Here is a 14289-nt window from a genome sequence, read left to right on the forward strand (position 1 = left end):
ACAAGCTCAGACCGCGCAGCTACACCGCGTGGCCTGCTGCTAAATCTGAACTGATACTACTCGTATAACGAGAATACACTGGCACTAAATTACGAAGGAGAGTACATGCACAGTACTTGTTTAACGAATAAAGAACACTTATGTAGCTAGTAAATCCCCGATATAACAGTCATTTTAAAGAAAACGCATACATTGAGCTACTAAATAACAGTTGTTTTGAAATAACTGGCATTGACGAAAATACGTAGAACTAAATGGTCCTGACACATGTTATGATCAAATACGTATACAGTAAAACCCAACGTATAAACTATGAAATTTTTTTGCTTACATGGCAGCTGTGGTGGTTGAATCACAGCTCGAGCTTGGTGTTGTTCGTGGATATATGCTGAAACAACGACAAGTATTTATTACTAAGAAATTCTCAGGACAAAGTTACAGTTTTTATTATGTAACATCAATACCGACCATCACAGACCTGTGAAAGCACGAAATTATATACTTACATAATAATTCACTGTTCTCTTCCTGCCTTGGCGTTTACCGTCACTGACAGAGCTGCTGGTGCTCGAAAAGAGCTTCATCTTGCACCGACTATCACAGAACCAAACAAGCTGACGAACAAACAATCACAGCCGCGGAGTAAGGTGGAATGAGGGAGGCTGTGTCAGAACCTGGTTTACATAGAGCGAAGCCCTGCCTCCTGTTTTAGTAACAGCCAATAGGAATGCATGACCGGCGATCAACAAGCTGGGACAAGTCTGAGGATGAATGATGGACCGCACACACATTGCAAGTATTTGTCCTACAAGCAGGAACCTGTTGACGTTCCCCATCGCCTTTAACAAATAGAGACCAGGCGACTTCTACTGGGAAATATTTTGTGAGTGTACCTCTTCTTTGAGATACACTATTGTGCTTCAGCTGAAACTGCGAGTCCCCACATATACAGAGCGTAACTGCATACTTTTAGACTTTTCATAGAAGGGGTCTGGTAACGAGATAAATTGAAGAGCTCCAGAGAAACTTTTGTTGACATTCTGCACCCCTCCCAGGAGAGTCTTTAGTCGTCTGCATCAAAGCGACCGGCTTTGTACTCTATTGGCAATTAAAATTGCTACACCCCGAAGATGACGTGCTACAGACGCAAAATTTAACCGACAGTAAGAAGATGCTGTGAGTACGTTAAATGGGGAAAAAAAAATTTCTGAGGATTTTGGTGTAACCTCAGAACAAAATTTCTTTCCCGTTTAACGTGCTCACAAAATTCCTTTCTCATTTAATGTAAGCTCAAAACAGAAAAATTCCTAAACCTCTCAACAGTAAAAAATTATAATTATGTCGTTCACATTCAGTGTAACGTTCCAACAAAAAAAATAAATTCAGTAACCTGGTAATAATACAATGTAACTAACCTCTCAGTTAAATTGTCAATCACTTACGACTTTTCAATAATTGACTATGAATTTAACCTGGTAAATTTTGGACGTCAGCAGTGCTGCGTCATGGCCCTGAAAGATCATTCTGAATAAAAAAGAGAAAAATTGTTACCTCAATGAAGTCGCCGGATAACGCATATATATCTGCTCTTACAATAATGTTTTCCGGCACAGCCCTGTGCAATGCTGGCCGATAGATTTGTCATTTATGAAAGGAAGCAACTGATTTTTCTTTTGCAACAATCAGGATGATCATGGATGGGAGAAATTAGTAAATTCTTTAAATTGAAATGAATGGTTGTTAAAAGTTACTTTTTATGAGAAAGATTATTATTAAGAGATTTTAAAAACATTTACATGGGACTTTACATAACATTACTAGATATGCGCGAGGCTGCTTTTTACCTTATACAATACTACTCAGGCTCCGGCATCGCTGCACCGCGATCGGCCCAGCCAACACGATACACCAGACCAGACCAGAGCAGACTGCTGACTAGCCACAACTTAACTGCTACAGCTACACAGTTCCTACTGCAGTCAACACTGCTCTCTGGTCAGAGATTCTCTTATACCTTGCATATCACAGGCAGCGCATGAGCAATACATCGAAATTACATCTGCTCGGACCTCTTACATAAAATTACATCTGCTCGGACCTCTTACAATGTTCACCATTATTTTGTAGGAAGACCTTTGAAACCACTACTGTAAGATGAGGTGGTTCCTGCTTGCATCCCCTGCAGCTCATCCCAGCAGCAAGGGCGGCTTTGGACCAGCCACTGAATGACGAGGCCGTTCTAGTGGCTAGCGTTCATTGTCTGTGTTCGCCGACCTTTCTAGGAAGATGTTTGAAGCCACCATCGCTTTACAGGGTGGCGGTTCCGAAGTCTCACATCATTAAGGATTCCGGTATTCGCTTAGAACCATTTAGCTTCTCGGTATTTTCCAACCATCAAAGGAAACCGTCTTATTAGCCCGCAGACAGCTGTCACCCGCGGGCAGTCTCTCCCGCCTGTAGCGATTAGTTGCCTGACTCGCCGCACGGTTGCGCCCCTGCCTCGCGACGTGTAGACGGCTACGTGCTCGCGTCCTTTCGCAGATACCACACGCGATTGCGAAGGTGATAAGAAGTCGGACGCTGGCGCGCTGCAGTGATGGTGTTTTTCTAGCGCAGCGCGTCTGCTCGGAGTTAATAAGGAGGGTGCATATCGTTTTACACTTGTAGTATGTCTTAGATGATCTTTTCTGTGTGTTTATCGATGTTTTTGAATGATATAATGATGTGTAATTAGAATATGAAGTTGGCAATACGTGCACAAAGCAGAGATGGGAAGTAAGAGGGGGGGGGGGGCGGGCAAGAGTCCAGCAGCGCCCTCTGGTGGTGGTACTGTGAACTGGGGATCCCCAACATTTGTGAATTGCCCACCATTTCGAATCTAATTAATTTGCATAATTAATTTAATTAATTTGCACAATTAATTTAATTTGCAAATCAAAACTCTACCATCTGGTAAGCAAGATGTATGAGACAGGAGAAATTCACTCAGACTTCAAGAAGAATATAATAATTCCAATCCCAAAGGAAGCAGGTGTTGACAGATGTGAAAATTACCGAACTATCAGTTTAATAAGTCACAGCTGCAAAATACTAACGGGAATTGTGTACAGATGAATGGAAAAACTGGTAGAAGCCGACCTCGGGGAAGATCAGTTTGGATTCCGTAGAAATGTTGGAACACAAGAGGCAATACTGACCCTACGACTTATCTTAGAAAAAGATTGGGAAAGGTAAAGCTACGTTTCTAGCATTTGTAGACTTACAGAAAGCTTTTGACAATGTTGACTGGAATACTCTCTTTCAAATTCTGAAGGTGGCAAGGCTTTAATACAGGGAGCGAAAGGCTATTTACAATTTGTACAGAAAGTAGATGGCAGTTATAAGTGTCGAGGGGCATGAAAGAGAAGCAGTGGTTGGGAAGGGAGTGAGACAGGGTTGTAGCATCCCCCCGATGCTATTCAATCTGTATATTGAGCAAGCAGTAAAGGAAACAAAAGAAAAATTCAGAGTAGGTATTAAAATCCGTGGAGAAGAAATAAAAACTTTGAGGTTCGCCGATGACATTGTAATTCTGTCAGAGACAGCAAAGGACTTGGAAAAGCAGTTGAACGGAATGGACAGTGTCTTGAAAGGAGGGTATAAGATGAACATCAACAAAAGCAAAACGAGGATAATGGAATGTGGTCGAATTAAGTCGGGTGACGCTGAGGGAATTAGATTAGGAAATGAGACACTTAAATTAGTAAAGGAGTTTTGCTATTTGGCGAGCAAAAGAACTGATGATGGTCGAACTAGAGAGGATATAAAATGTAGGCTGGCAATGGCAAGGAAAGCGTTTCTGAAGAAGAGAAAGTGTCAGGAAGCCGTTTCTGAAAGTACTTGTATGGAGTGTAGCCATGTGTGGAAGTGAAACATGGACGATAAATAGTTTAGACAAGAAGAGAATAGAAGCTTTCGAAATGTGGTGCTACAGAAGAATGCTGAAGATTATATGAGTAGATCACATAACCAATGAGGAGGTACTGAATAGGATTGGGGAGAAGAGGAGCTTGTGGCACAACTTGACTAGAAGAAGGGATCGGTTGGTAGGACATGTTCCGAGACATCGAGGGATCAGCAATTTAGTATTGGAGGGCAGCGTGGAGGGTAAAAATCGTAGAGGGAGACCAAGAGATGAATACACTAAGCAGATTCAGAAGGATGTAGGGTGCAGTAGGTACTGGGAGATGAAGAAGCTTGCACAGGATTGAGTAGCATGGAGAGCTGCATCAAACCAGTCTCAGGACTGAACACCACAACAACAACAACATGATTAATTTGCATATCATTTAATTAATTTTCATATCAATTTAACTGGGACAGTGCGAAATATACATCCCAGGGAGAGGAGGTGTTGGAACCATGTGAGAAGAGCCACCATCTTGGGTAAACTTGGCAACAGGGAGACTGGCATCACTTTGGCTTTATCATCCTACTTTCATGTGGTTCCTTTAGGCATGATGCCACCTGCACATGGCTGGGTATAGGAACACTTACTTCACCCCTCTTTCGCCACTGTTTCTAAACATAGAATCATATTTCAGTGCAGGTGCGCACTGGTCCAACAAGTATCTGTAGCCCAGTATCAAAGTATCAGACGTTGCTGTCAAAGAATACAATACATACTTCAGTAACATGACTATCGCTGACGTGAGAATAGTTTACCCCGCCAGCAAGGGCCTTGCACAACATTCAGAGATGTTGGGCAGGAGCTATCATGCAGAGGCCGCCTATGGCCCAACAGATGTTGTCTGGTGACAGAAGAGTGTCGTCATATCGAGGTGCTACTAGTTTGTGACAAGTGTTAAAAAATCTTATAAAAGTCTGCAAGGTGTGTTTATAGATGATTGTAAAGTGTTTTGTATGATCACATGTTTACGTAATCGATTTCCAGTAAATAATAAAAATTAGAGATGGATGGACAACATTCTGCATTAGACCCCCCCAAATGTCAAACACAGTTGCGTCGATTATTCATGTTAGTAGCAAAAAAAAAAAAAAATGAAAAAAAGCACCAGGTGATACTAGGCTCGTCATTTCCTCTATTTGCGGGTGTAATTACACTGTTTGTTTGTGTGTGTGTAATTACTCTATTTGTTTGCGCGCGCGTGTGTGTGTGTGTGTGTGTAATTACTCTATTTGTTTGCGTGTGTGTGTATGTGTGTGTGTGTGTGTGTGTGTGTGTGTGTGTGTGTATTCTGACATGTATACCAATGGGGCCAGGGATAGGGGGATGTGATATTTTTATTAGTATGTGTAGTGTTGCTCAAAACACATACTAATGGAGGAAATCATTTTTAAAGCCATCTAGATCCACTTTGTATCAAGAGGATTGTAATTACTAATTTAAATAACAATGTATAATAATAAAATTCTGTTAAACAGAGGTCGGTGGCAGGAGACTCACTGGCTGATGGATAACGAAACAGAGCTACTCGAGACAGAGATATTGAGTGGTAGACCTGACCTACTGCGCCATGTCATGTACAGTGTCATCACTGACAGAATCTTCAACTGTCTGTCTCTCAGCAATGTCTGTTCATTGTCTTCCAAACCACTCAGTTGTATGTGCAGCACCATACCCAGACATGGTGCATGTGGTATCCATCATCAGCAATATCCGGCACCTAACGGAGTCAGACACTGTCTGGCTTCTTTCATCTCTGCCAGATGCCAGCGTCCACACCATGCCCTTGACGACCTCTCCAGCATTGAAGGATGGAGGGAGTGGGGCCCCCATGGGAAGTCAACACAGGAAATAGGGTAGTTGTGCTGTGCTATGCCGTGCTGTGTGTGTTTGTGTATGTGTGTGTGTGCATGTGTGTGTGTGTGTGTGTGTGTGTGTGTGTGTGTTTACACCAAAATGTCAACACACCACCACCTATAGAAGCCCATGTATGCATGTGTATGCTTTAGTGTTGGCTTTGGCTTGTGGTGTGAACATTTGGAGAAAGAATTATAGTTTGTGCACACTGTGTCTGCGTTGGGACTGTGTGCCACAGTTGGATAGTGAAATATACAGCAAGCTACAGTTGATGATATAAGCAATAAGAGCATCATACACATGTACCTTCACATATAGAATATGGATAAATGTGGAAAATATGAGAAAATATTGAAAAATGCGGAATAAAATTCAGATACGACATGGTCATACAGGATTTATACTTTGGAAGTATTCGAAAGTATCTGTGACATGAGCATTAGTTCAAAGTTTCTGGAGATCTCTTGGAAACATTCTAGGGAAGCTACATGTTTGTACCAAGGACAGACATATGTATTTGAAATCATAAAACTATTGTGATGCATTGTAAAGTGATATGACTCCAGAAGCGATTCACATGAGTGACATATTGATGCTACTACTTCAGATAGCATACAAGACTTACATTAGAACCTAATGCTATTGCTTGGTGTTTTGTCTAATTTTTAACGATTTTTCCTGCTTTAATCATTTTTCAGTTAGTCTCTCCAACAATATCAGCTGTGGGAAATTTACTACCTTCGCCTCACATACATCTGAGGGTTCTGGAGCAGAGTGAACTCCTGTTGACGAGAGAGAGATAGTTCAATATGCTGTCGGCGCTGATACTGTCCCTGTCATGGATTGATAGGTTAGGTATACCTCTTGATATCTGTATCTCAGGATCGCCCTATACCGTTATCCATCAGCCAGTGAGCTACTGTCAGTATGCTTTGTTTAAATTTTTCACTGTTACGTTGTTATTATTTAAATACCCTCTTTATATCAAGTGGATCTGAATGGCGTTAAAAAGTGATTTGCCTCCATTAGAACGCGTTTTCAGTAACAATACACATACCAAAGAAAATCATATCCACTCCACCCCTGGCCCGGGGGTATCCTCATCACAGTAAACACACACACACACACACACACACACACACACACAAATAGCGTAATTACACCCATATGTAGAGTCAATGACCAAAAGTTCTGTCATTTTTAATCTTTACTCATGTGTTTTTGCTACTGATGAGGATAATCAACTAAAGTGTGTTTGCCAATTGTGGGTCTAATGCAGAATGACAAACTGCCTATTGGCTTCTGTCTCGGGTTCTTCGGCCGACGTTCATCTAATGATTTTTCTGACGTTTCGTCAACACGAGTGGCTGGCATTGTCAAAGCTTCACCCTCCATTGCCGGTGGTGAACTGGAGGCGAGCTCGCGGCCGCAGACTACATGTACCTGGCGCGCCAACGTCCGAGAGCTTCTCCGCGGTCATTTCCGGTGTGGTTCTCCTCTTGCTACCTGCGACGGTCGTTCGCTGCAGTACGGGAAGCCAGGATCCGTTTACCTTAAGGCTTTCCTCTTTCTTGTTGAAACTGTTCGCGTGTTTTTGAATTTCTACAGCTTCTCTGAACAAGCGCGAGTGATAGTGCTTCTCTACAGCCAGAACTTCCGTTTTGGCGAATTTTATTACGTGGTCGGTCTCGCCGACACGGAAGTTCTGGCTGTAGAGAAGCACTATCACTCGCGCTTGTTCAGAGAAGCTGTAGAAATCCAAAAACACGCGAACAGTTTCAACAAGAAAGAGGAAAGCCTTAAGGTAAACGGATCCTGGCTTCCCGTACTGCAGCGAACGACCGTCGCAGGTAGCAAGAGGAGAACCACACCGGAAATGACCGCGGAGAAGCTCTCGGACGTTGGCGCGCCAGGTACATGTAGTCTGCGGCCGCGAGCTCGCCTCCAGTTCACCACCGGCAATGGAGGGTGAAGCTTTGACTCGTGCTGGCGAAACGTCAGAAAAATCATTAGATGAACGTCGGCCGAAGAACCCGAGACAGAAGCCAATAGGCAGTTTGTCAACAAGTGGCCACGAAAGCCTTAACAATTTTCTAACGCAGAATATTATACATCTCTCAATAATCGCAATTATTTACCAGGGAATCGATTACATAAACTTTTGTTAGTATAAAATACCACAAAACGCTTTATAAACACTCCATGCACGGTATCATTGGCAGAAACAGTCAGGTTTTACCACATTTTTTGTGAACAATTGTCAGAGACTAGTAGCGTCCCAATACAGCCACGTTGTTCTAACACCAGATGATGTCCACTGGACCGTAGGCAGCTTATGTATGATAGCATCTGCCTGATGTCTCTGAAGGCTGTGCAACGCCCTCGCAAACGGAGTGAAAATTATTCTCACTACTTTCCATTACTATTACTGATGCATAAGTAGTGAGTAGGGGACTCTGAACGATGGTTGATACGTGAATGACTTCCACGTTAATGAACATCTACAAAAGGTGTGTGATTAAAATATGTATGGTATTCTTCGACAGTGGTGCCTGATGTGTTGGTAGTGGGCTGCAGATCCCGGTCACAGTGTGCAGGGAGTCCTAAAGCATCGGTAAGTTCCTCTAACTCTTTGAAAAGCTGAAACAGCGCTTTCGTAAGGGACCAGTGAGCACCTACAATGAAATATAGTCCTGTATTGAGGAACACTGGCGGAAGAGCTGTGAGGTAGTTGGTCTTACGCACTGCCTCGACCTCGAGCCATGATGCCTAAAAAAGCACGTGACTAGAGACATGAATACTCATTTATCAGTGGTTAATATAGGCAGAGAACTGTGGTTTTTATCTATAAATACAATTAATTTCAGTGTGAGAAGTCATACCAGACTGAGACTTGCTAGCAGCAACATCAACAGCGCCAGTAGATTCAGCTGAGATGAAACTCTGCAGTGGAAATGATGCTTCATCAGTGGCTATAAAGCGACCCTGATATGACTCCAGTGATCCTACAGGTATGCATTCAAAATGATTCTCTTGGTTGTTTTTAATGTTTGTGTGTGCTCTTTATAGCTGCATGCTGATGACAAATTTCTTTTTAGTGCAGATGTGATGGATTTGTGCAAACTCTGAGATGCACCTGCAACAACAACAACCTATGATCTGATAAGTGATGATGAGTCCGTCACTGCAGGCCATTTAGTCTATTCACTGTGCCTAAAAACACCACCACAGTCCATTTCATAATCATCACCATGCTATGGATTCATGACGTCTGCTCTTTTACCAACACAGCTATACCCTGGACCGTTTTGCAGTCAAGATGGACTTTCGTCTTCAGATTCAGTTATGCTAATATTTTGATGTATTATCAAGGTATGATGTTAAAAGACATTACTGCAAAGAATGATGTGACGAGGGGCTCGTGATTTTATTTGGACACCACTAATTCAAAAAATTAGTAAACTGCTATAGATGCCTACATATATCAATTTTTTTTTGAGATGGACGCTGTGGCTGCTACTCCACCACCTGACTCGACTGCGATTTGTTCATTGCCCCTACCAGGTTCTTCGATGATGTCTTCACTGCACTCACTAACATCACCACCGCCTGGTCTATCAGTACAAGTGCAGGCTGATGACACCAGCTCATTTGTCGGTGCCGCTGCACTCTGGACTGTCTTTTGAATGTCATGTATCTACACGGTATTGGACATCACTTCAACATCATTCTGGATCAGGCAGCAGTAGTAGCCCTGCCCGTTCTATTACATATCACCAAACAAGTCTGGCAGCTGCACTGGACCACTCTGTCGTTGGCTCTGCTGGGGACAGGATCTCACGAGCCCTCATTGATAATTCGAATGCGGACTGCTGGGATGCTGTCACTTTCCCAGGTCCCTGTCAAAGAATTTTGGTTAAGGTTACTCCCCGAAAGTGACAGTGGCCCCTGTTATCCTGTCATTAAAAGTAACATCCTCTATACTGTGAGCTCACGCACTTCTTGAAAGATGGTAGAGATACCAGCGGAAAGGAGAGCATTGTACAAATTTGGGGAAAAACTGGCATGATGTCGCTCGACTATTCGACGGCAGAATGTTTAAGAACTTACGTCAAGAGTGAATAACTTGGCCGTTTTTCAGACATGAAGGAAAGAACGTCGGGTAAGGCACTCAACCGTGTTCTCCATCGCGACATAAACTCGTATGCCTACAATCAGTTAATGGGGTTCCAGATATAGCCCTGTTCTGGAAGATATTGCCTGTAACCAGGCGTGTATTAATGTCCAAAATTTATTGGATGAGAGAGATGTATAATGCTTTACATTATCGCTTTTGGCTAGTGATAGAAATTATCCTAAACATGCACAGTGTACAAGTAAATTTCAGACATCTGATGTTCTTGGGCATTATTTCTGAGGGATCACTTTCCCTGTAAAACTCAAAAATCTATCAAAATTCGATAGACAGAATCCTGATTATTCAGTTGATGTCTACACCCTGGATGCTCATAGTGCAGAAGAAGATGATAACCATGAGCACACTGTGCTGAACAAAGGAGTCAGTCATAAAGATGTGGAACCCCCCCCCCCCCCCCCCTGCTTTTCAAAATTAGCTGATCAGCGCCCCAAATATGTTGGTTTGTCGCTATTCTGTGAGGGTGTGAAGCAACACTATGTGTGGGTCAAAAGCGTGCCCTGCCTACTTTCCTCCCACTTGAGTACAAAAAAAAGTGCTATGTATTTTTGCCATGGATGTGTCAAATCGTTCACCAAGGTTAAGTATCTTGAAAGATACCTCATTGCTTGGGCCAGGAGCTGGTTATGTGTGAAAATGCGTACTGAGGATAAAAAGTCCTGAAAGTTTAAGAATGCCCAACACCAGGAGCGATGCCATTAGTTACATATGTCGACTTCGAATGCCTCCTGCCTTCTGTATTCACACTATTCAGTGGAGCGACTGAGTGTGTGTCTGTGTATTTATTTGAAAATAATTGATATATATATATATATATATATATATATATATATATATATATATATGTGTGTGTGTGTGTGTGTGTGTGTGTGTGTGTGTGTGTGAGTGTCTGAAGAATAGTTGGATGAACAGCTTGTCATAGTTTTGTGTGTGTGTTTGGGGGGGGGGAGGTGCATGTGAGTTAGTATGAATAGTCTGATTGCCTGCTGTGGCGCATGGTGAAGGTGCCCCTCCACCTCTCATACTACATTCACAGAGCTGCATGTACCGTATGTGGCATCATATCAAGTTCTATCCTCATATGACACCAGCTGAAACAAGTTTGAATCTTACTTTGGGGATAATCCTGCGAGATGGTGGCTCTCCGCATGGGTAATGGTTGGGATATATTGCAACAATGTTTCCATGACTGACTATCAGGAGAAGGATGTGTTATACGTGCATGCAATTCATTGACACGATATGTGATTTGAAAAATAATTTTTCAAGTTAATGAACAGTTCACTTTTCGCATAATGGTGGAACGTGTTAGAGAATACCGCGACATTCATTTAATTCACTGGAGGATGGACGTTATGATGCAAGAGGTTATATCGCTAGACCAAATTTCAAACTCGTTAGCATCTTCAATGCAAGTATTGTCGCTATGGAGGCGGCTTAGGTTTCAGTGCAGTTCATGAAGCCTGCTACGTCAGTATGTACACTCCTGGAAATGGAAAAAAGAACACATTGACACCGGTGTGTCAGACCCACCATACTTGCTCCGGACACTGCGAGAGGGCTGTACAAGCAATGATCACACGCACGGCACAGCGGACACACCAGGAACCGCAGTGTTGGCCGTCGAATGGCGCTAGCTGCGCACCATTTGTGCACCGCCGCCGTCAGTGTCAGCCAGTTTGCCGTGGCATACGGAGCTCCATCGCAGTCTTTAACACTGGTAGCATGCCGCGACAGCGTGGACGTGAACCGTATGTGCAGTTGACGGACTTTGAGCGAGGGCGTATAGTGGGCATGCGGGAGGCCGGGTGGACGTACCGCCGAATTGCTCAACACGTGGGGCGTGAGGTCTCCACAGTACATCGATGTTGTCGCCAGTGGTCGGCGGAAGGTGCACGTGCCCGTCGACCTGGGACTGGACCGCAGCGACGCACGGATGCACGCCGAGACCGTAGGATCCTACGCAGTGCCGTAGGGGACCGCACCGCCACTTCCCAGCAAATTAGGGACACTGTTGCTCCTGGGGTATCGGCGAGGACCATTCGCAACCGTCTCCATGAAGCTGGGCTACGGTCCCGCACACCGTTAGGCCGTCTTCCGCTCACGCCCCAACATCGTGCAGCCCGCCACCAGTGGTGTCGCGACAGGCGTGAATGGAGGGACGAATGGAGACGTGTCGTCTTCAGCGATGAGAGTCGCTTCTGCCTTGGTGCCAATGATGGTCGTATGCGTGTTTGGCGCCGTGCAGATGAGCGCGACAATCAGGACTGCATACGACCGAGGCACACAGGGCCAACACCTGGCATCATGGTGTGGAGAGCGATCTCCTACACTGGCCGTACACCACTGGTGATCGTCGAGGGGACACTGAATAGTGCACGGTACATCCAAACAGTCATCGAACCCATCGTTCTACCATTCCTAGACCGGCAAGGGAACTTGCTGTTCCGACAGGACAATGCACGTCCGCATGTATCCCGTGCCTCCCAACGTGCTCTAGAAGGTGTAAGTCAACTACCCTGGCCAGCAAGATCTCCGGATGTGTCCCCCATTGAGCATGTTTGGGACTGGATGAAGCGTCGTCTCACGCGGTCTGCACGTCCAGCACGAACGCTGGTCCAACTGAGGCGACAGGTGGAAATGGCATGGCAAGCCGTTCCACAGGACTACATCCAGCATCTCTACGATCGTCTCCATGGGAGAATAGTAGCCTGCATTGCTGCGAAAGGTGGATATACACTGTACTAGTGCCGACATTGTGCATGCTCTGTTGCCTGTGTCTATGTGCCTGTGGTTCTGTCAGTGTGATCATGTGATGTATCTGACCCCAGGAATGTGTCAATAAAGTTTCCCCTTCCTGGGACAATGAATTCACGGTGTTCTTATTTCAATTTCCAGGAGTATATGTTCTGGGTCTCTCCAAACTCCACGTGTACCACATTCACTATGAGTTTGAGAATAAAAACTTCACTTACTTATGTAGATATAGACAGTTTCAGCTTTAGGGTGAAAGGCTGCAAGCCATAAAAAGTAATTAGATACTATGACAAATAAGTCGGCACATCTGGATATGCAGCTGATAATCCTTTCGGAATAACTCCACATAACAAGAAAATTATCGCCCTGATGAAAGACAAGCCGAATCATTCACAAATTGTAGAGTTTGTAGGGCTCAGGTCGCAAATGTCTGCATACCGTATAGATGCAGGTACCACCCAGAGGTGGGTTAAAGTCGTGCATCGTGCTGCCTTAAAGGCTAACTTGATAGAGATTTATAAGAGGTGCCTAGGCCAAGTAGCCTTTCTATTGAGAGGCCATGAGTTACAAACTGCACTGAAGCTGAAAGTAGGACTATGAGGACGGGATGAAAATGGCTCTAAGCACTCTGGGACTTAACATCTGAGGTCAGCAATCCCCTAGACTTAGAACTGCTTAAACGTAACTAACCTAAGGACATCATACACATCCATGCCCGAGGCAGGATTCGAACCTGCGACCGTAGCAGCAGCGCGGTTCCAGACTGAAGCGCCTAGAACCGCTCGGCCACAGAGGCCGGCAGGGACGGGATCAGCATTCTCCTGTACTCACACTATTCAGTGGAGTGACTGAGTGTGTAGCTGTGTATTTATTTGAAAATAGTTGATGTTTGTAGTGAGTGTCTGAAGAATAGCTGGATGAACAGCTTGTCATAGTTCTGTGTGTGTGTATACGGGGGGGGGGGGGGGGGGGCAGGTGCATGTGAGTGATTATGAATAGTGTGATTTCACACTATGAGTGCATATTCTGTATGCTGTGCACCATGTACAAGATGGCACAATGTATACATATAATTGGTGTTTTCCCCGTAAGGAGCGCAGTTAGACTAAACTACATGGCCAATTCCTTTTGTTGCCTTCCTTGCTGTCCAAACTTCCCTTATTCACGGGCTGTGTTTCTGTTTCCGGTCCTCTGTCCACGCTTCTTGTCGGCTTCGTGTCTTCGGCTTCATCTTGGTTGCCTTTTTGGTTACCTATATTTCTTTCACCTTCCGGCTGTGATCTTGTTTGTGTTCTTCGGTCCATTTTACGCCTGTTCGTTTGTCACAGTGTATCTCATGTAGTTTACTTTCCTTAATGATTTTTCTGAATTTTATTCTGTCGTTTATTGTGTCTGGTGTGATGTTGAGTTGATTCAGGTCTTTTTTACCTCTGCCACCCATTTGTTGTTTCTAGTGGCTACCCAGTCAAACATCTGTTTGGTCAGTCTGTGTGATGGCATTCTGTATAAGTGTCCATAGAATTGCAGTCTGTGT

At 44.2% G+C, this 14289-nt stretch overlaps 1 protein-coding gene across 1 annotated transcript in view; it reads right to left on the bottom strand.

Annotated features, from left to right (window-relative positions):
* Positions 1 to 327: 327 nt before the first annotated feature.
* Positions 328 to 14289, bottom strand: part of LOC126176131 (facilitated trehalose transporter Tret1-like) — a 172161-nt gene continuing 158199 nt past the window's right edge. Inside the window, exons 8-9 of the mRNA XM_049923269.1 lie at positions 4537 to 4642; positions 328 to 388 (exon numbers count right to left, since the gene is read on the bottom strand). Coding sequence (XP_049779226.1) covers positions 328 to 388; positions 4537 to 4642 — 167 coding nt within the window. The remainder of the gene's footprint in view (positions 389 to 4536; positions 4643 to 14289) is intronic.

Source organism: Schistocerca cancellata, chromosome 3, assembly GCF_023864275.1.
Source record: "Schistocerca cancellata isolate TAMUIC-IGC-003103 chromosome 3, iqSchCanc2.1, whole genome shotgun sequence".
Lineage (NCBI taxonomy): Eukaryota > Metazoa > Arthropoda > Insecta > Orthoptera > Acrididae > Schistocerca > Schistocerca cancellata.